This window comes from Oncorhynchus kisutch, linkage group LG12 (genome assembly GCF_002021735.2).
Source record: "Oncorhynchus kisutch isolate 150728-3 linkage group LG12, Okis_V2, whole genome shotgun sequence".
Classification (NCBI taxonomy): Eukaryota; Metazoa; Chordata; class Actinopteri; order Salmoniformes; family Salmonidae; genus Oncorhynchus; species Oncorhynchus kisutch.
The window spans coordinates 51,407,507-51,428,708 of record NC_034185.2 but is presented as its reverse complement, the minus strand read 5'-3'; the positions used below and the strand labels follow the sequence as shown (position 1 = coordinate 51,428,708).

Below are 21,202 nucleotides of genomic sequence, written 5' to 3'. Positions count from 1 at the left end.
CTTTGTCTTGACAGCTTTGCACACTCTTGACATTGAGGTTGTGACCTGGAATGCATTTCAATTAACAGGTGTGCCTTGTTAAAAGTTAAGGAAAGAGATTCCACAAATTAATACGTTTGAGCCAATCAGTTGTGTTGTATTTTGTAAAAGACCAAGTCCATATTATGGCAAGAACAGCTCAAATAAGCAAAGAGAAACAACAGTCCATTACTTTAAGACATGAAGGTCAGTCAATGTGGAACATTTGAAAGTTTCTTCAATTGCAGTCACAAACCATCAAGCGCTATGATGAAACTGGCTCCCATGAGGACCGCCACAGTAAAGGAAGACCCAAAGTTACCTCTGCTGCAGAGGATAAGTTCATTTGAGTTACCAGCCTCAGAAATTGCAGCCCAAATAAATGCTTCACACATTTCAACATCAACTGTTCAGAGGAGACTGCGTGAATCAGGCCTTAATGGTCAAATTGCTGCAAACAAACCACTACTAAAGGACACCAATAATAAGAAGAGACTTGCTTGGACCAAGAAGCACGAGCAATGGACATTAGACCGGTGGAAATCTGTCCTTTGGTCTGATGAGTCCCAAGTTTGAGATTTTTGGTTCCAACCGCTGTGTTTGTGAGACGCAGTATATAGGTGAACGGATGATCTCAGCATGTGTGATTTCCACTGTGAAGCATGGAGGTGGTGGTGCGATGGTGTTTTGCTGGTGACATGGTCAGTGATTTATTTAGAATTCAAGACACACTTAACCAGCATGGCTACCACAGCATTCTACAGCGATATCCCATCTGGTTTGTGCTTAGTGGGACTCATTTGTTTTTCAACAGGACAATGACCCAACACACCTCCAGGCTGTGTAAGGGTTTTATTATTTATTTTTAATTTGTTTAACACATTTTTGGTTACTACATGATTCCATGTGTCACGTCTTCACTATTATTCTACATTGTAGAAAATAGTAAAAATTAAGAAAAACCCTTGAATGAGTAGGTGTCCAAACTTTTGACTGGCACTGTACTTGGCAACTGACCTCAACATAATTTCAATCAAGACGTGCGCACACACTATTCATTTCAGATTTTTGTTTTAATTTTTTTCCTTGTAAAAACCACAAATTAAGAGAGAATTTCTGCAAAACATTTCAGAAAATAATTATATAATTGATTGCAATGCTACAGGCACATTACAGTCCCATTGAGCAACTGCAGTAGGGCAACCAAAACAATTCACCAAGACCACGTCCCAAATGGTACCCTATTCCCGATATACTTTTCAAAAGTAGTGCACTATATTGGGTCTAGGGTGACATTTGCGACGCACCCAACCCAAGAGCCCTCCGGTTCAACATTATTAACAATAACATTATAGGGGACAGAGAAGGAGGGATGAACAAAACATTACACCTGTAAAAAGACTGACAGAAAGAAAAGACATTAAAACGACAGGAGGAAAATAGTCTGTCAACTGAGGGAATTCAAAGAAGCAAAGTTAAGACCTGTAGTGGCTGGTAGTGAGAAACGGAGTCAAGTAAAACTGAAGAGAAACAACGTATTCGTCCCAAATAGCACCCTATTCCATATATAGAGTACTACCTTTGACCAGGTCTCTGTAGTAGTGTACTATGAGGAACAGGGTACCGTTTTGGATGTAACTAATGAGAGATACAGTACGTTTTTTATCCAACAAAACTCATGGCTGTAAGCGTATGGAACAGAGGTGAGGATGGCGCGAAAAGAAGAGCTGAGACAATGAGAGCCGAAATGGGGGGGGGGTTCCAAGAACGTGTTGGCACCCATTTGCATTTCATCATCATCACCACCCCCTCGGTGCTTCCGGCTCGGTTTCCCCAAGGAGTCCGTGGAAGTGTTGGACAGTGTGGCATAGAGTCTGGACCTAGTGGGACACACCAGTCATGTCTGGGTCTTCCCCAGTCCCCTTCCGAAACCTAAACCCTGATTCACTCCACTTCATGTAGACCATGTCGCACAAAAACCCATTCAATCCATAGGGTTCCCATTTTCTTTGTTCAACCTTTTTTCTCCCCAATTTCGTGGTATCCAATTGGTAGTTTACGGTCTTGTCTCATCGCTACAACTCCCGTACGGACTCGGGAGAGGTGAAGGTCGTGCGTCTTCAGAAACACAACCCAACCAAGCTGCACTGCTTCTCGACACAATGCCCGCTTAACCCGGAAGCCAGCCGCACCAATGTGTCGGAGGAAACACCGTACACCTGGCGACCGTGTCAGCGTGCATTGTGCCCGGCCCGCCACAGGAGTCGCTAGTGCGTGATGGGACAAGGACATCATGGCCGGCCAAACCCTCCCCTAACGACGCTGGGCCAATTTTGCGCCGCCTCATGGGTCTCCCGGTCACGTCCAGCTGCGACTGAGCCTGGACTTGAACCAGAATCTCTAGTGGCACAGCTAGTGCCTTAGACCACTGAACCACTCGGGAGGCCCAGGGTTCCCATTTTCAGCCCTGTTGCAGCCCTGTTGTGTGAACAACACTAGCAAGTGTCTCTGTGCTATCCATATCATTCCTAACCCTCCTAATAAACATGATGCTGCAACAGCACATTCTCCCCTCTCCTTACACCATCCCGCCACTCTCCACATCCTCCCCTCTCCCTCCTCTTCTCATCCTCCCCTCTCATCCCAAGTGAGTGGGAACGTCTTTTCACTTTTGTTTTTAGCTCGCCCTCCCTTTTTTGGGGGCGTTTGTTCTCCTTTTCGGGGGAGGGGTGTTGGCTGCTCCCCATCTCTCCCCCCTGCCTTGCGTAGGGGTAAGAACGTGGTGAGTTTTACGATATCCTCTGAATGAGTTTCTCCTCCGTCATACAGAACAGGACGCAGTGAGAGAGGTCCGAGATGAAGCCCTCACAGCCCCGCAGCGTCACACCTTTGCAGCCCCGCAGGTCCAGCAGCGCCAGGCCAGACGCCCTCTTCAGGTACGCCAGACAGCCGTCCGTCAGCTTGTTACAACCTGGGGGAGGAGGGGGAAGGAGGGCTGAGACAGAGGTGTACAACCTGTATGAAGGAAATGAGTGCGTGTGTGTGTATACTTGCGAGGCTGATCTCAGCCATTGCAAATTCGTATGTGGGTTGTGTGTACCTTCAAAGTTCATCTCTATGCATTCCATGGGTGTGCGTGACTACCTGCGAGGTTGATCTCCGTGAGCGTGTTGCGTGTGTTTGTGCCGGTGGCGGTGAGCAGGCAGATGGACTGGTCCGTGAGGTCCCTGCAGTGGGCCAGGTCCAGCCGCTCTAGCAGAGGCATGTGACGGAGAATCAGCCTCAGGGTGGAGTCACTGATGTCCAGGCCGGCTAGACGCAGCGCCACACAGCCACGCAGCCGAGACCGACTGTCACAACCTGCAGGGAGAGAGGGGTTAGATGCGTTCAGTACCGTCACACACCCACCCCATTCAATATAAAATACTTACTCACCAAACCCAACCACCTAAAAACTCTAGATTCATTCATCACAGGGGAGGTGAAGCAGCTACATAATTCCTCAAACTACTATAGTCAAACACACACGGCACCAGTGGCCTGCTGCAGTCATAACGGCCTGTAGGAAAAGGAGCCCCTGTTAGTCAGTCAGTATTGACGAGTGACCTGGTGGTATGACCAGGTCCCTGATCTGGGTGTCCTTGACCCCCTCTGCCCAGCGCAGGTCCAGGGTACGGAGGCACGGCAGGCTGGGGGTGGACAGGGCTGACATGGACGACCAGGAGCAACCTGCTATCATCAACTCCTTCAGACCTGAGGGAAGAGACGGGGGTGGTGGGTAGAGAGAGAGGATGGAGAAGGTTTTAATTCAATTTGTGATGGTAAGGTGTGTGTAGACTGTTGGTTTGTCTGTGCAGTAGCTATATATATGTATATATATATATATGTATATATATATATATATATGTATATGTATATATATATGTATATGTATATGTATATGTATATATGTATATGTATATATATATATGTATATATATATATATGTATATATATATGTATATGTATATGTATATATATATATATATATATATGTGTGTGTCCCCTACCTGGCAGGCGGTGTATGAGCAGGGTGATCTGTTTCTTGGACACGGGGGTCCAGGAAAGGTCCAGGGAGGTGGGCTGGCGTTTGATGATGCCCTGCACGGCCTGGGAGGAGAGGGAGGGACACCGCGATACATCCACACCACTCCACAGACGCTTGTCACAACTCCTACAGAGAGGAGGGAGAGGGAGGAGAGGGGTACAGAAACGAGGATAGTTAGGATGAGGATGTCAGATAAAAGGAGGTTTCCTGGTTCTGTTTCAACGCAGCTTTAGTATTTTTCATCCATTAAAAATGACATGATTGTCTGTCTCTGGTGTAAAAACCACACGTGTCGTGGAGAAGCCCCACAGAAAGTGCCCTTTGGTCCACAGACTAAGGAGAGTGTCATGTGCCATTTTAAAAAGGAAGAAAATATCCCAAAGCTGCGTTGAACCAGAAACAGGAAATAAACTCCTTTGTCTATAGAAACAATAATAATAGTAATTGCCAGGGACCTCACGATATGATCGCAATATTTAGGTGCCGATACGATATGGATTGCGATTCTATAAATAACGCGATTGGATACGATCATTTAATTGCGATTCGATGTTCCAAACATATTGCTCACCATATAGATGTCTGTTGGAGACAGAGCCATGAGAAACCAGTTTGGATCAGTCATGAAAATAAGTGCTGAAAACAAATTGGCTCCATATTTAAAAAGATGGAGAACAAGCCAACTAGCAGAAAATATTGCGATATTGTTAATACTACAGTGCCTTGCGAAAGTATTTGGCCCCCTTGAACTTTGCAACCTTTTGCCACATTTCAGGCTTCAAACATAAAGATATAAAACTGTATTTTTTTGTGAAGAATCAACAAGTGGGACGACATTTATTGGATATTTCAAACTTTTTTAACAAATCAAAAACTGAAAAATTGGGCGTGCATAATTATTCAGCCCCTTTACTTTCAGTGCAGCAAACTCTCTCCAGAAGTTCAGTGAGGATCTCTGAATGATCCAATGTTGACCTAAATGACTAATGATGATAAATACAATCCACCTGTGTGTAATCAAGTCTCCGTATGAATGCACCTGCACTGTGATAGTCTCAGAGGTCCGTTAAAAGCACAGAGAGCATCATGAAGAACAAGGAACACACCAGGCAGGTCCGAGATACTGTTGTGAAGAAGTTTAAAGCCGGATTTGGATACAAAAAGATTTCCCAAGCTTTAAACATCCCAAGGAGCACTGTGCAAGCGATAATATTGAAATGGAAGGAGTATCAGACCACTGCAAATCTACCAAGACCTGGCCGTCCCTCTAAACTTTCAGCTCATACAAGGAGAAGACTGATCAGAGATGCAGCTAAGAGGCCCATGATCACTCTGGATGAACTGCAGAGATCTACAGCTGAGGTGGGAGACTCTGTCAATAGGACAACAATCAGTCGTATATTGCACAAATCTGGCCTTTATGGAAGAGTGGCCAGAAGAAAGCCATTTCTTAAAGATATCCATAAAAAGTGTTGTTTAAAGTTTGCCACAAGCCACCTGGGAGACACACCAAACATGTGGAAGAAGGTGCACTGGTCAGATGAAACCAAAATCAACCTTTTTGGCAACAATGCAATACGTTATGTTTGGCGTAAAAGCAACACCCTGAACACACCATCCCCACTGTCAAACATGGTGGTGGCAGCATCATGGTTTGGGCCTGCTTTTCTTCAGCAGGGACAGGGAAGATGGTTAAAATTGATGGGAAGATGGATGGAGCCAAATACAGGACCATTCTGGAAGAAAACCTGATGGAGTCTGCAAAAGACCTGAGACTGGGACGGAGATTTGTCTTCCAACAAGACAATGATCCAAAACATAAAGCAAAATCTACAATGGAATGGTTCAAAAATAAACATATCCAGGTGTTAGAATGGCCAAGTCAAAGTCCAGACCTGAATCCAATCGAGAATCTGTGGAAAGAACTGAAAACTGCTGTTCACAAATGCTCTCCATCCAACCTCACTGAGCTCGAGCTGTTTTGCAAGGAGGAATGAGAAAAAATGTCAGTCTCTCGATGTGCAAAACTGATAGAGACATACCCCAAGCGACTTACAGCTGTAATTGCAGCAAAAGATGGCGCTACAAAGTATTAACTTAAGGGGGCCGAATAATTTTGCACACCCAATTTTTCAGTTTTTGATTTGTTAAGAAAGTTTGAAATATCCAATAAATGTCGTTCCACTTCATGATTGTGTCCCACTTGTTGTTGATTCTTCACAAAAAAATACAGTTTTATATCTTTATGTTTGAAGCCTGAAATGTGGCAAAAGGTCGCAAAGTTCAAGGGGGCCGAATACTTTCACAAGGCACTGTATATTTCGCCAAAAATAATATCCCAATATGCAACTGTGTAGATTTTTCCCCCCAATCACTAACAAGCCATGCTTATGGCTGTGAATTGGAATCTAATTAGACAGACAGACATTGTGTGACTCACCATTTGTACCAGGCCTTACAGACAGCCATACAGCTAGCCAGCTCGGCTCGGCTCAGGTAACGGAACACCGCCACCCACACCTCCTTCTCCCCTCCTTTCTCGTTTCCTACATCCTTGAAGGAGGGAAGCGACAGGAGCGAGGAAGGAGAGTGGGAGGAGTGGGGAGGAGGGGTGGGGGAGGCCGAGGAGTCAGAGTAGGAATGAGAGGTAGTGTCCCTCTCTCTTTCCCCGTCTGCTGTGTCGCCGTGGGGATTGTTGATACGGTGACGAGGCGGCCGGCCGACTGGATTCTTGGCGGGCTGGGCCAGGCCGTTGCCGGCGGCGACCGTGCCGTTTTTGTGCCGCGTCTTCCCGAGGGTTTTATGCTGGACGTAACCTGGACCGCCGCCGTGGGTTCTGGGAGACATGGCGGCCTCCAGCTTGGGCACGATGGAGCCGGGGTGGCGTTTGGCCCTGGGGGGGCGCTGTAGGGTCACTGTCAGGTATGAGCCGTTTAGGAGGTCGTCGTTAAGGTCAGACACCAGGAGGACGGGAGGCTCTGGTTCAGAGTCTGACCTGTTCTCATAGTCCTCCTCATCCTCGTCTTCATCCGCCACGTCCTCATCCTCTCCCTCCAGGTCCCGGGCCGAGCTGTCTTCCTCATCGTCGTCGTCTTCCTCGTCATCCGTTCTCCTCCGCCTGCGGCGTTGCCGGTGGTGATGCTGCCGATCTTCCTCGCTGTCGTCATCTTCCTCATCGTCATCATCGTCATCCTCTGACTCGTCCCTGCGTCTCTGCATCCTGGTGCCTCCCCGGAGGCGCACTCTCCCGCCCCTCTCCCTACGCCCCCCCTCTCTATCCCCTCGGCCCACCCCCAGCCCTCCTCTGCCACGCCTCATCTTCAGGGATGAGTTAGGGGCAAGCCCACTCCCGCGGCCTGCCCCTCTGTGGGAGGAGCCTCTCCAAATGCCCCGCCTCCCAGTCCCATAGCCTCTCCGAGAGGCTGAGCCACTCCCGCGAGGGCGTGGCCCGGACATATTCTGTCCCGCGCCTCCTCCTCCGCCCCGGGAGCCTTCATCATCATCATCATCATCATCATCATCATCATCATCATCATCATCATCGCTGCCCGAGTCGTCGTCGTCGTCTCGGCTGTGACCACGGCGACGGTAGATCTTGGCGATGCGGCCGTCGAGATACGAAGAAGACTTGCGTTTCTGGAAGGAAGGAGGGAGGAAAGGAGAAAATGAAAGAGGGCAGAGGAAAGGAGAGAGGAAAGAAGAGAGGGAGCGAAGTATCCTTTAGGGAAAGGGTGAAAAACTGTCTTCAGTTTAATTGAACACATTTATTGGCTGCCATACTTACCGCGTGTAACATTTTATTCTTGTCCTCCTTCACCTAAAAAAAAAAAAATGAAAAACATCAATGCAACAGAAATTCACTGTTCATTGAATACTGTAACATTTCTGTTGACATAATGCCTGCTGCACTGAAGACAGACAAGCACATTCACATCACAAGCTGCTGTTTCTCTCGCTCAACCTCCACATGCACTGGGCTTTTGTTCAGACTACAAACACTTTCTGCTCCACAAATACCATCTCACAAATACATGGACTAGACCTAGGTTCAAATAGTTGAAGTCTTGAGTCTGCCTGGAGTGCCAGACTTTTCTATTGGTCCATTAAGCCAGGCAAGCTGAAAACCAGCACAGATAAAGTATCTGATATCAACTCTAAAGCAAAGGGTTCTACATTCAGACAGTATTTGTGGAGCCCAAAGCCCCACGTTTACCCCAGCCCCTCCCCTCGTCAGTCAGAGCAGTGATAGGCGAGTGATGATGTAACCGGCGGGGGGGAAGGACGGTGGCGGCGGTAGGCCTCTCACCCTCTTCCTACGCCCGCTTGCCCATCTCCCCGCCCGCTTGAGGCCGTGCTGCTCTAGTAGTAGCTGCCCAGGGGAGGGAAGGGGCGCCTCGGAGAACCAGAAGGAGGAGGGGGGTTTGGGGACCAGCCCTGGGCATAGCAGTATCGCCCTGCCCCAGCCCTCGTCCCCCAACCCAGGAGCAGAGCCTGGCTCCATGGAGACCCCTAGAGGCCCCTGGGTCAGGAGAGGGGGCTCAGGCCAGCGCCGAGGCCAACGGACGCCCCACTGTCATCATCATCGGTGCCCGAAGACTGACACACAGCACAGGGAGAGAGTCACGGCTGTTAGCTAGCCGGGACACAGTGTGTGTGTGTGTGTGTGTAGATAGAGGAGGGTCTACCTCAGTGTCGGTGATTCCCAGAACACATTTGGGACACTCCCAGCAGCTGGGCAGATCTGTATTCACCACACCATCCCCTGTTACCTAGAGAGGTAGAGGGAGCAAGAGAGAGGTGGTCAGAGAAGTGTAGAGCATTTCGCTTGAGAACCAACAGAGAGAGAGTTTAACCTCCATCTGTACTGATGTCAGACAACAACAAAAAGTGATGTCATGTGTGTTTTAATGCCGATTTGATTGTGAGAGCTCTGGTGAGTAAGATTTCAAACATGCATTTATTACATATGGCAAATCAAGCTGAAACTTGAAGGTAGGGTATAGTTTGAGGAGTGTCAGGGTTACCTTGAGGCAGGCGGGGTGGGCTATCTGGGCACAGTTGGAACACTCCATGAGGGTGAGGGCGAAGACTGGCCCCTCTCCTCCCTCCTGGTTCCCCTCTGCACAGATCTCACACACCACTGACAGGGGCAGACCCGGCTGGGGGAGAGAACGGGAGGAGTTAATATACTGACAGACTAGTATATTCTGTCAGAATGACTCAAACACACACACACACTATACTAGCTGGGAAGAAGAGATACAGTAAGTACCCAGGCATCAAAGGCAAGCAGTAAGTGATACACACAGCTAGCAAAGAGAGGGAGACAGTGACAATGCTTCTACTGTTCGGGTGAAACATCTCACACATATCCAAACACACACATGCGCGCCCCCCCCCCCCGCTCGCTCTCTCACACACACACACAGATGCTCGCTCTCACACACAGACGCTCGCTCTCACCGCCAGACACTGTCGGAGCACGCAGGTCTGTTTGAGTTTCCCCGGCCCACCGAACTTCTTCATGTCCCTGCAGAAGTTACAGTCCCCGCACTCCGTCCTAACGCACGCCTCGCAGCGCTTACACCGCACGCGCCGCCGCCGCAGCACGGACATGGAGGAGGCGGGCTTCTGGGGTCGCGGGGTCACCACCGTGGCAGACAGCTTGGGACGAGCCACCGGGGGAGGAGGGGGAGGGGGCTGGTACCACGACGGCTGGAAGGGTGGGGACGAGAATTATTGGGATAAAGGTGAATTCAAAGTTTTAAAAAATGTTTAAAAAAAATGTATATCAATGGGGGAGACAAAGTCAACAGTCCAGCACTGGGCTTAATCTGGGCTCACCCTTGGATTTAAAAGTCAGAAAAGTACATGGATTTAAAGAGAGGTATGTAGCAGTCTAAGAATGTGGCATGACTTGCACTCCGTCTTATGACAATGTACAGTATGTGTGTGTGTGTGTGTGTGTGTGTCTAACACTTGCCTATATGGACAGGGCTACAGGTTTCTTACAGAACAACTATTCAAAGCAACAGTTTGAACATGGCAAAATTATTCAACCAAAGTTGAGGACAACAGTTCACCTGACACAAGATGGAATCTAAACATTTAAACTTGATTTCACGTTTACTGTAATCTAGATACTTAAAGTAACATTATAAAAATATGAATTTCAATGCACTTTTATGTGAAGAGTCTTCAACTATATAAAAAAAAATGTTATTTTTTTTGAGCTCTCCTAGTTGTGCCGTTGAGGAACTAGAGCAAGCGGACTTGTAGTTGATTTGTTCGGAACACAGCCCTGCACCGGGCGCCGTCACACGATTACTGTTATGGTTCACGCTATCCAAAAACATCAATTAGAAACCGCAGTCTGGGTCAGGTGGGCATCATTTGAAAGCGTATTCTATTGCCAACATGACTCGCTACGTTCTAAAATACGATCTTGCAGCCTTAAGCTTTCACAGGACTTTTCAGAGAAACAGATTGGAATTTTGGTGAGCATAGAACAGAGTCAGGAGTGTGTGTTTCCGCAGAAAAACTAATTCCACAACAAAACAGGCTCATTCTGTTCAGAACAGGGTATGCCGCCGTGTCCCCGTGTGACCTTGTCACTGTGTCGACATGAGTTTTACGATGCGGAAATCTTGCTTGTACGACATCAAAGCGGTATTTGTTGTCATCCTCAACCTTTCCATCGTTCAAAATACATCAGAGTCCTTTACAGCATTTCCCCCAGTAAGACAACAAAAAACATGCAAAAGGTGGCCCAATTAGCGGGAGGGACGAGGGGCATCTTCTTGTGGCGTGTGGTGCTCAAGTTCAGAAAACGGCTGTCAGTCAAAACCCGTCCAGCGCTGTGAAGCAGACAGACTGAGCTCCGACGTCAGATACATCAGGTTACTTTACAGCCACTGCGTCCCAATTAAGGCACTTCTTGTTAACGCGAAATGACACAACGACAAGGTTCCGGTTGAACAAAGTTTACTATACCGTATGAACACACTACCAGGTAGCCATTACACTCAAGGCTACGTCCATCAACAACAAGACTCCCTGCGCAGGCGCACTCTGAGTGATAGCCCCGTAATAACAGAAACATGGGGATACTTAAAACATGGACTTAACACTTATTGCCGCCCAAACCTGCCAATCTGATCCCATATATGGGTAGGAGTGTAAAGGGCCAATGTGAGCATGTGACTGAATGCGGTGTGTCTCCTCCTCACCCTCTTGGGCCACTTGACGATGGGCGTGCCAGTGTAGGACAGTTTGGGGATGTCATTAGCGTGCTCCTTCAGCAGGGCCTTAGAGGACAAGAGAAGGTTAGTACATGAAAACACACACAAAACCGTTATAATATACCCCATTTAGCAGACGGTTTTATCCACAGTGACTTAGTCATGCGTATGCATCTACTTTGATATGAGGATATTTCATTCTGTCAGACATCCACATTCATCCCTCCCTCACCCTGATGTCATGCAGCAGAGCGGGAGCATCGTGTATGCCAGCCGGGACACAGTTCTTCTGTGAGGGCAACGACTCCAGCTTCCCCAGCAGGTTCCACAGCCCCTCCAGCTCAAAGGGTGTGAGGTGAACCTTCACCCCGGGCTTAGAGCCCGGGGTCGGGGGAGCCTCCTCTTCATCCTCCTCCTGGGTGTGCCCGTTGACTGACTCACAGGTGGAGGGGTCTCTGGTAAGACCTGGCAGGAGGGAGGGGCAGAGAGATTAAGAGGTGGAGTTGGAAAGAGAAAAGAAAATGCAGGGTTTGTAATCTAACGAAATACAGAGAACGCACGTCTCAAGTTATAGATCTCGTGCTGTCATTGAGAACAGAGAGAGGGCAGAGGGGTGAGAACAGAGAGAGAGCAGAGGGGGTGAGAACAGAGGGGGGGTGAGAACAGAGAGAGGGCAGAGGGGTGAGAACAGAGAGAGAGCAGAGGGGGTGAGAACAGAGAGAGGGTGAGAACAGAGAGGGGGTGAGAACAGAGAGAGAGCAGAGGGGGTGAGAACAGAGAGAGGGTGAGAACAGAGAGAGGGCTGAGGGTGAGTGAACAGAGAGAGGGTGAGTGAACAGAGAGACAGAGGGGGGTGAGTGAACAGAGAGACAGAGACAAAGAGGGGGTAGTGATAGAGGGTAGTGTTGGTGGCACTGACCGATGCCCAGGGAGTGTTTCTGGAAGTCAGGCGTGAGGTAGGAGGTGTTGGTCAGACTGAAGAGGTATCTCTCCAGCACGTACCAACACATCTCATAATAGAACGGGTAACGGAACTTGGCTGGTACCTGCAGAGACACCAAGTTCAACTTTCAATTTATTAGTAACTTCCACTACATACATTGGAACGTCTCTTCTACGAGTGGTCAGGAACAAAAAAAAGATTCAGTACATTTAGGAGAAAGAGAGATGAAGAGAGTGTGTGTGTATGTCTCCCACCCGTGTCCTGTCCTCGATGCTGTAGATGTTGAGTTGCATGGGGATGTTGAAGCTGTGGAGGAAGTTTCCCCCAAACACCAGGGTGTCCACTGGAGTGTAGACAGCGTGGATCCAACCTGACAGGACACAAACAAAGGTAACCATTAAAAACAGGAACACTAAGTTTAAACGGTTAAATATCTGTGTGTGTTTATTATGGATCCCCATTAGCTACTCTTCCTGGAGTCCAGCGAAATTAAGGCAGTTCTACAATCCATTCACACCAGATTGCACAACATATTAAGTGGGTACCTGAGGGGATCATGAAGGTATAGCCCTGCTTCAGCTCTATCCTCTGACAGTCCTGGGCCTTGTCTCCCAGGAAGATGTCTCCCTGTTTCCCTGACAACACCCAGTCCTCATACAGCTCCAGGTTCTGAGGCGTGGGCGGGATCAGCCAGAACACCTGACAGGAAGTAAGCACTCAAGAGGTAAGAAGTGAGAGGACACCAGAGTCACACTTATTCGAGTCCCAAATAGAACGGGTCGAGACTCGAGTCCAAGTCGAACATTGTAAGATCAAGTAGTCCGTTGTTACCTTGCCTCCCCGCAGTATGTGGTACCAGACCGAGGAACCGCCGAAGTCTATGTGGAAGTCCGTGTAGCAGCCCTGCACACTCATTAGACAGTACCTGGAACAGAGGAGGAGAGAAAGAGGGAAGGAGAATGCAGGTGATGAGGGAGAGGGTCGCACTTCGGGGTACTGCATATCTGTGATGGAGTTGACGGGGCCTACGGACCATGGTCAGGTTGTGCACTATATAGGGTGCCATTTGGGACACATAGAGCCTTACTTCTGCACTTTGGGGTACTGCATACCTGTGATGGAGTTGACGGGGCCTACGGACCATGGTCAGGTTGTGCACTATATAGGGTGCCATTTGGGACACATAGAGCCTTACTTCTGCACTTTGGGGTACTGCATGTCTGTGATGGAGTTGGTGGAGTCTCTCTGTCTCTCCTTCAGGTGCCGAGGCCACATGTTGTCCACCCAGTCTATGATGTCCACCTGATAGGGTACAAAGGAGGTGGTAAGAACAGACAGGAGGGTGTGTGCTGATGTGTGTGTGTGTGTCTCCCCGCGCGCGTCTCAGACTGGCCAACGTGGGCCTCCGGACCAGGTCAGTCAGCTTGCTGTGTGAGCGTGTATGCATGCATGCATGCATGCATGCATGCATGCATGCATGCATGCATGCATCTCAGACTGACCGATGCAGGCCTCTGGACCAGGTCCGTCAGCTTGGTGTGTGTGTATATACATGTGTGTGTGTATATGTATGTATGCATGCATGCATCTCAGACTGACCGATACAGGCCTCTGGACCAGGTCCGTCAGCTTGGTGTATGTGTATATATGTGTGTGTGTGTGTATATGTATGTATGTATGCATGCATGCATCTCAGACTGACCGATGTAGGCCTCTGGACCAGGTCCGTCAGCTTGGTGTGTGTGTATATACATGTGTGTGTGTGTATATGTATGTATGTATGTATGCATGCATGCATCTCAGACTGACCGATGTAGGCCTCTGGACCAGGTCCGTCAGCTTGGTGTATGTGTATGTACGTATATATGTATGCATGTCTGTCAGACTGACTGACCGATGCAGGCCTCTGGACCAGGTCCGTCAGCTTGGTGTATGTGTATGTACGTATATATGTATGCATGTCTGTCAGACTGACTGACTGACGCAGGCCTCTGGACCAGGTCCGTCAGCTTGGTGTATGTGTATATATGTGTGTGTGTGTGTGTATATGTATGTATGTATGCATGCATGCATGCATCTCAGACTGACCGATGTAGGCCTCTGGACCAGGTCCGTCAGCTTGGTGTGTGTGTGTATATGTATGTGTGTATGCATGCATCTCAGACTGACCGATGCAGGCCTCTGGACCAGGTCCGTCAGCTTGGTGTATGTGTATGTACGTACGTACGTATATATGTATGCATGTCTGTCTGTCTGTCTGTCAGACTGACTGACGCAGGCCTCTGGACCAGGTCCGTCAGCTTGGTGCATGTGCACGCATGCATTCATGCATGCATGCATGCATTCATATATGTATGTATATATGTATGTCTGTCTGTCAGACTGACCGATGCAGGCCTCTGGACCAGGTTCTCCAGCTTGGTGTGGCTAAACTCCAGGCTGATGACGTTGTAGAGTTTGTCCCTCTGGGAGGGGGGCGTCTCGTAGTAACGTCTCCACTGGGCCATAGACATCTCTATACCCTTCTGAGTACTGACATCCATCACATCCATCATACGCCTGCTGCCTAGGGGAGACAAGGAAGGGGAGAGGGGTACAGACAGAGAGGTGATACGGTGAGGGAGGAACAAAGGAGAGACAGAAAAGGTGAGAGGAGGAAAAGGGAATGGAGGGATGGAATCTTACCGACAAATATCTTGACGTCGTTCACACTGAAGTCTGGATCTGGCATCCTTTAGAGAGCACGACAAACCAGGGTTACATATCACTCAGACTTACAAACTCAACGAAAGTTCAGCTATTCTTATCGCCCCAGAGAGAATACAGTGAATGTGTTTCCAACAGAGTTGAGGGGGGAAAGCAGGACGTACTTGATGCCCAGTCCGTCTGGCTTCTCAAAGATGATCGGGTCCCTCAACCCACCTCTTTGGATGTACTCAAACGTGAGGTCTGGAAAAACAAACCACAATAAGCCATAAACTAAACAGGAATCCTCAAAGCTACTCAAGTTGGTAAGCAACGCCCAAATGAGACCCTATTCCCTTCCCTATAGTGCACTACTACTATCAGAAGTGCATTTCATATAGGGAATAGGGTGCAATTTCAGACACAGACAATGTCTCAAACCCTCCGTCATTCTACTGCAATGACACCCAACACTGACCTTTCCCCTCCATGCGTTTGACCCTGTCCGAGGTGAACCTCTCGCTCGTCAGCTTCTCCTCCAGGTCAAAGGTCCTCTTCCCCTCGATCTCGTCGTCCGAGATACCATCGTCATGGTAGCGCCGCCGCGTACCCGACCGCTGGAGAGAGGGGGAAAGAGGAAGAGGGGAAAGAAGAGGAAGAGGGAATAGGGATGAGGAATGTGAGGAGGAAGAGGGAAAAGGATTAAAGAACATATTTACCTCAATGTGTTCAGCAGCTGTATACCCTTCAAATCCCATCGCACTATTTTAGGGTATTTACAGTATTTCTGTAATAGTTAGGTTTAATACTTGTCCCAGGTTCTTTAAGGTATTTCAGTAACATGTAATGCTACTTAACGACCACAGCGTTTGTCTGTGTAAACAACGCTCCCACACACAGTACATGACCTGCTCCACCCTCCTACAAAAAGTCTCTGTATTACAACACACACTGGGGCAAGGAGGAAAGAACATACCCACACAAACCCATATCAACACAGAACACACAATACATTGATGTTCAGGCCAGGGTATCAATTCTCTCTAATGTAGCCTATCATTAATCTCCCTCACACTGACTCTCCCTTCTCTCAGGGATGGGGGGATAAAGAGGAAGGGGGAGGGGTACCTGGAGACCTTTCTACCCAGTGCTTCCATTCCCCCTGCTCAATATTGTCCCCCATCCCCACTACTTATTCACCAGCTCTATCTGTCAACTGGGGGCTTGATGCTTCATTAATGGTGGTGTAGCGCTCGTGATTTCAGAGTTTGCAAAACAAATGGCCATTGGATTGATGCAAATAATCATGATATTCTGCCAGAAAGGCAGAGGCTACTTTTTAGACAACATTTAACTGAGAAGGTTTTTTGGGAAAGCCTTTCCGTATACCAGCTGACGGTTATCATTAGCACGATCGCTAACAGCTACACAAAGTGGACCAGGGTTGCCATAGCAATGCACCAGCTGACCCAGGGAGGGGGTCCAGCAGCCCAGAGCTCAGGGACAACAATAAGAGGTGTCTGAGAATGCACTCTCCGCCCGTCTCACACACCTCTAAAATATCCTCAGCCAGCCCTGAACACACACACACGCCTCCTTGCAAACACCACACAATGTGAAACAACCTCACTGTACTGTCCACAAGTCAGCCACAAGCCAATGCCACTATACAGCGAGACATTAAACAGCACTAGTATCCACCGCTGTAGCAGTCAAATCAGTGTCATGAGATGCAGAATGAGGCACCAGGACCAGCCCTACCTCCAACATCTCACTGCAATCCTCCTTGGCTCCGGGTGACCCAGCCCTTCAAGAAGACAACCCTGTCCCAGTAAATTCAAAATCCATTATCCATCGGTACGCCAGGGTTGACGAGAGATCTTTGTTCCATTCAGGTGGTTTGGTATAGGAGAAGGACACAACGGCATTGCAGCGAGTGGTGTAACGCAGTGCGCCAGTCGGGTCTGTGCTCCCCTGGGCCACTGCCCAGTACAGTGGACAGTGGCTGCGCGTACCAAATGGCTCTCTAGATAGTGCACTGTGTAGGGTGCCATTTGAGACACAAGCATACCGTCTCTCAGTGACGCACTACGTTGCTACAGCACCCGGCAGAACCAACAACCTTTAACTGAGACATCACACAGACCAGCTGCTGGTCACGCACACCGCAGTTACCAGCTCCACCTAGTATTCCCAAGGCTGGAATTCTGCTTGTGTGACAACAGACTCTAGAGAGAGAAACTGTCTGGATTGGAGCACCATGCCAGGGACATGGGAGCGGGAGGGAGTGGATCCATCTGGGAGACGCCTTGGCTGGGGAACGACGGACAGCCAGCGCCTCCCGGCCGCCCACTCACTCAGCTACTCAAGAAACAATAGACGACCCGGAGCAGCACAATCGCGCCACGACACCTGAACAACTAGAGTGGGTAAGGGCACACGACAGATGCAGTATCTAACCGCATTGTGCATGTTTATTATCAAAGATCATCGCCAAGAGACGGTGGGTCTCGGAGCCAGTACCAGCAGGGTTACAGATGTTCTCTCTCCCTCCCTCACTGTAGCAATCCAGTATCCTCTCCATCATATTTATCTTGCCCCTTCCCTCTCCTGCAGTGCACCTTGGGGAATCCTGTGGGATGGAGACTCTACACACCTCACACCTTCAGTGTCACCATTCCATCCCTCCTCCTCTCTTTATCTTTCTTCCTCCTCCTCCCTTCTCACATCCCTGGCGTTATGCAGCAGCATCTCTCCTTCATTCACCATCCTCCGCTCCCCCTCTCCTTTTCAGAGAGAAAAAGAGGCCCGCGGTCTTTCCAGCTCCGTCATTCTTCCGCCTCTGCAGTGCCCCCCCAATCTCTCCCCATCCGTGTTTTCCGCATTTCTGCTCACATGGCCAGTCAGACAGCCAGCCTCTCCAGTAACTTCTCCTCTTGCTTCACACAGAGCAGACAGCTTGCTCTCACCACAGTGTCCTCTCCACTCACACCCCTCCCTCCAATCCTCTTCTCTCGTTTCATCACTGGCACTGTTGTATTGCAATATGCCTTCTGGAGATGCATGGCTCAGAGTACAGGCAAAGAAAAATAACTCCCTCACAGACCAGAGACTAAGAGATGTAGACCTGACCACCACTGCCTAAATCTCAGCCTATTCATAATTGATAAGACGTTATCTCTGCATGATGCTGCCTGGCTACTGCTCTGAGGGACACGTTCTGCTTCTACAAACGTGACTATCATTCAAAACTCAACTTTAACAAATCACAACACACACACACCTCCATTGTACAGTATAAACATCAGGTTTATGGTCCATTGCCTAGCAACAGCCTTTTTTGTTTCACCTCACCTGTAAATATCCAGATTCTACAGTCAGGTAGACTGCAGACCCTAGTCACCCTACTAAACAGGTTCAAATTCTCTCAACATGCAGAATAATAAAGAACTCACCCCAAACACATCAATCAATAATCTTATCTGACCCACAATCAAAAATGTACCATGTGGTCTAAGGCACTGCATTGCAGTATTAGCTGTGCCACCAGAGATACCGGGTTCGAGTCCAGGCACTGTCACAGCCGGCCGCGACCGGGAGGCCCGTGGGGCGGCGTACAATTGGCCCAGAGTCTTCCAGGTTTGTCCCATCGTGCACTAGCGACTCCTGTGGCGGGCCGGGCGCAGTGCGACCAGGTCGCCAGGTGTTTCCTCTGACACATTGGTGCGGCTGGCTTCCGAGTTGGATGGGCATTGTGTCAAGAAGCAGTGTGGCTGGGTTGTGTTTCTGAGGACACATGGCTCTCGACCTTCACCTCTCCCGAGTCCGTACGGGAGTTGCAGAGATGAGACTAACTACTACCAATTGTACACCATGAAATTGGGGAGGTACCATGTAACAAAATGTACAATATTCCTTTCCAAGGATTTAGCTAGCTCTCACACTAATCCCAGCCATAGCCCAACCTAACCCTGTGTTCACTCCTCCAGGCATGGTTGATCCGGTCCTCTTTAACTACTCTTCCGCTCTGTTTGCTTTTACAATGTTTTGGAGCGACTGTGACATGATTCACTGTGGCACTGTTTAACCCCCAAGCGATGAACTCATGAACCTGGCTCGTCTTAGAAATGCACCATATTCCATTTATAAGGCACTACTTTTGACCAAAGTGCCTTGTTTATCACTTTCTCAAGTTACAGTCAACAATCTAGACTACATGACGCCCGCCATCTATCAAGACAAATCGGAGACATAAGCTTCTCAGCTATTTGTTATTGGAAATAAATTGTTACTTAGGGGAAAAAACACGAGTTATTCCCATAACCTAAACTATGAGGTACACGTCTTGGTGCAAGTCATGGAATTGAACCGCAGACTAGTAACATAACTCACTTCCTCTGTCTTTATAATTCCAACATCTCAATCCATATGGACAGTTTTAGATAATATTTTTTTTAAATATTAAAATGTCCATACTACGCCAATTTCAATATAGTTAGTAACTAGCGGTAGTCCATGCCATTTCAGATACTTTAGACGTTTATGGTGATTAACTAATGTTTAGCGATGGATTTTTACTACAGACGTTGAAATAACGCTGGGCCAACTAGTTACTTACCAGCCGCTTGCTGAATCTTGGTCGACGCTTATCTTCCATGTTTTATGACAGTCACTTGAGACAGTGGACTGCTTTGGTAGGCGGTTCGCCGATACACGTGGCTACCTGACTGCGCTGTCATGCAGCTGAACACTACAACTAGCTCGTGATTGGAAATGTAGCTTAACTTATCTATTTATTTATGTCCACAATAAAAAAAAAAGCCTTTCAAATCTGACAAACTAAATCTAAAATACAGTCAGCAACGTAGCCAAGTTAATACATTTTGATTTGACTAAACCACCGTATAAAACAAAGGACGAGCGTTTACACATTGCAACGTTATGTTATTTACAGCTAACGGCAGATAATTACCACTAGGACATAGCTAGTGAAATAGTAAAGTAGAGGCTAGCATCTTTGGCTAGCTATCCCCCACCAAAGGGAAGCATTGTTGTCGATCACCAAAACAAAACCCTACCGAGAGAATGGGATTAGCTAGCAAGCTTTAGTTTGTTGATAGCGCCAATATTGCATCTGGGATTGTAGTGTGGTTCATTATGTAAGGGTTAGCGTGTTATAGCTAACGTTAGCTATAGAGTACCTTACTAAATGATACAATTTAGACACTTTAGGGGGTGAGGGGGTTTACCAGTCCTGGGTTATTTGCGGCATGTAGTTCAAACACTTTCTTAATATGCTGAACAAACTGTTCGCTGAACTAAAACGAACGTTAAGTTTAAAATGCAACAGCAGACAGCGAGCAATCTATTTCCAAAGGAACTTTCCGCTTTGTCTTTTGGAAAACTCCAATCAACCAAAGAGTTTAGAAAATCCTTAAAACCTGGTCATATTAAAATTACATGACGTTCTGTTAAAATCGACAGAGAACGCTGGTTTATTAAATCGCAGTTTTATGTTTAATATCCGATAAAGACGGCGGTCAGCCATCCGCCGCCATTTTCATCTCCTCACAAAACAACACTAGTTTCTCAAGACCCGCCTACAACAATAAAATCGTCCAACGAGAGCAAAGCCGGGGAGGCGCTAAATGGTCGGTAATTATGTCACTCAGAAATACATTTTGTCGATAACGATTGAACACACGTAAAACAAAGTAATACCGACACGTGAATGACCAATTAAATTGCGAGTTATTTGACGAATCTAACTCCAATTGGCAACCATTTTGCTACCATCTTCAAAGGAGAATAATAATTGGTCAACATACAAAAAGGGTCAATAAAGAAGCCAATGAACTATCACGCAATTCAGACATCGTGTTTCCCAACTCAACCTCCTTACAATAATTGCCAGACCTGCCATATAACTTATGAACCCATAAAATTAAAATGTATTTCCGTTACACACCACCATGATTGAGTAGGCCTGTTCAAGGACGGTCGATGGGGCCAGTCTGCCTCTTGGCTTCTGCTGTGTCTTGACTCCCGGAGCTTTGCATTGCTGAGACACGTTTTCTGGGTAGCTACTTTGGTCTTGGTTTGCCACAGCATAGCCGCCCATTCATGGCAGTTGTAATCCGGAAGCGGCTGTCTATTGGTCCCACAGTTTGGTGGAAGGCAACAATTGGAGGATTTGGCCTGCCAATTAAGCAATATACAGACGGCGAG

General features: G+C 48.1%; 1 protein-coding gene across 9 annotated transcripts; it reads right to left on the bottom strand.

Annotated features, from left to right (window-relative positions):
• Nucleotides 1-1,072: 1,072 nt before the first annotated feature.
• Nucleotides 1,073-21,119, bottom strand: LOC109901150 (lysine-specific demethylase 2A). 9 transcript variants are annotated; one of them, XM_031837790.1, is made up of 21 exons: nucleotides 20,943-21,119; nucleotides 15,453-15,591; nucleotides 15,160-15,238; nucleotides 14,975-15,021; nucleotides 14,677-14,855; nucleotides 13,485-13,591; nucleotides 13,121-13,214; nucleotides 12,835-12,988; nucleotides 12,544-12,659; nucleotides 12,266-12,392; nucleotides 11,579-11,811; nucleotides 11,335-11,412; nucleotides 9,569-9,820; nucleotides 9,130-9,264; nucleotides 8,791-8,874; nucleotides 7,890-7,922; nucleotides 6,546-7,741; nucleotides 4,068-4,231; nucleotides 3,625-3,771; nucleotides 3,119-3,378; nucleotides 1,073-2,989 (listed from the first exon to the last, which is right to left on the bottom strand). In XM_031837790.1, the coding sequence occupies exons 1-20, from the start codon at nucleotides 21,093-21,095 to the stop codon at nucleotides 3,134-3,136; spliced, it is 3,762 nt and encodes a 1,253-aa protein (XP_031693650.1). In that variant the 5' UTR covers nucleotides 21,096-21,119; the 3' UTR covers nucleotides 1,073-2,989; nucleotides 3,119-3,133. The 9 variants fall into 9 exon arrangements, with proteins under 9 accessions (XP_031693650.1, XP_031693648.1, XP_020352782.2 ...); XM_031837788.1 differs by having other exon boundaries at nucleotides 3,163-3,378; nucleotides 20,943-21,118; XM_020497193.2 differs by lacking the exon at nucleotides 20,943-21,119 and adding an exon at nucleotides 19,593-20,569 and having other exon boundaries at nucleotides 3,163-3,378.
• Between the last annotated feature and the right edge of the window lie 83 nt (nucleotides 21,120-21,202).

Coding starts and splice junctions, on each gene's coding strand:
- LOC109901150 (XM_031837788.1), bottom strand. CDS start 21,095: ATGGGCGGCTATGCTGTGGCAAACCAAGACCAAAGTAGCTACCCAGAA. Junction 9,821..11,334: donor TCGTCAAGTGGCCCAAGAGG/GTGAGGAGGAGA, acceptor CCACCCTTCCAG/CCGTCGTGGTACCAGCCCCC. Junction 4,232..6,545: donor TGTAAGGCCTGGTACAAATG/GTGAGTCACACA, acceptor TCCTCTCTGTAG/GAGTTGTGACAAGCGTCTGT.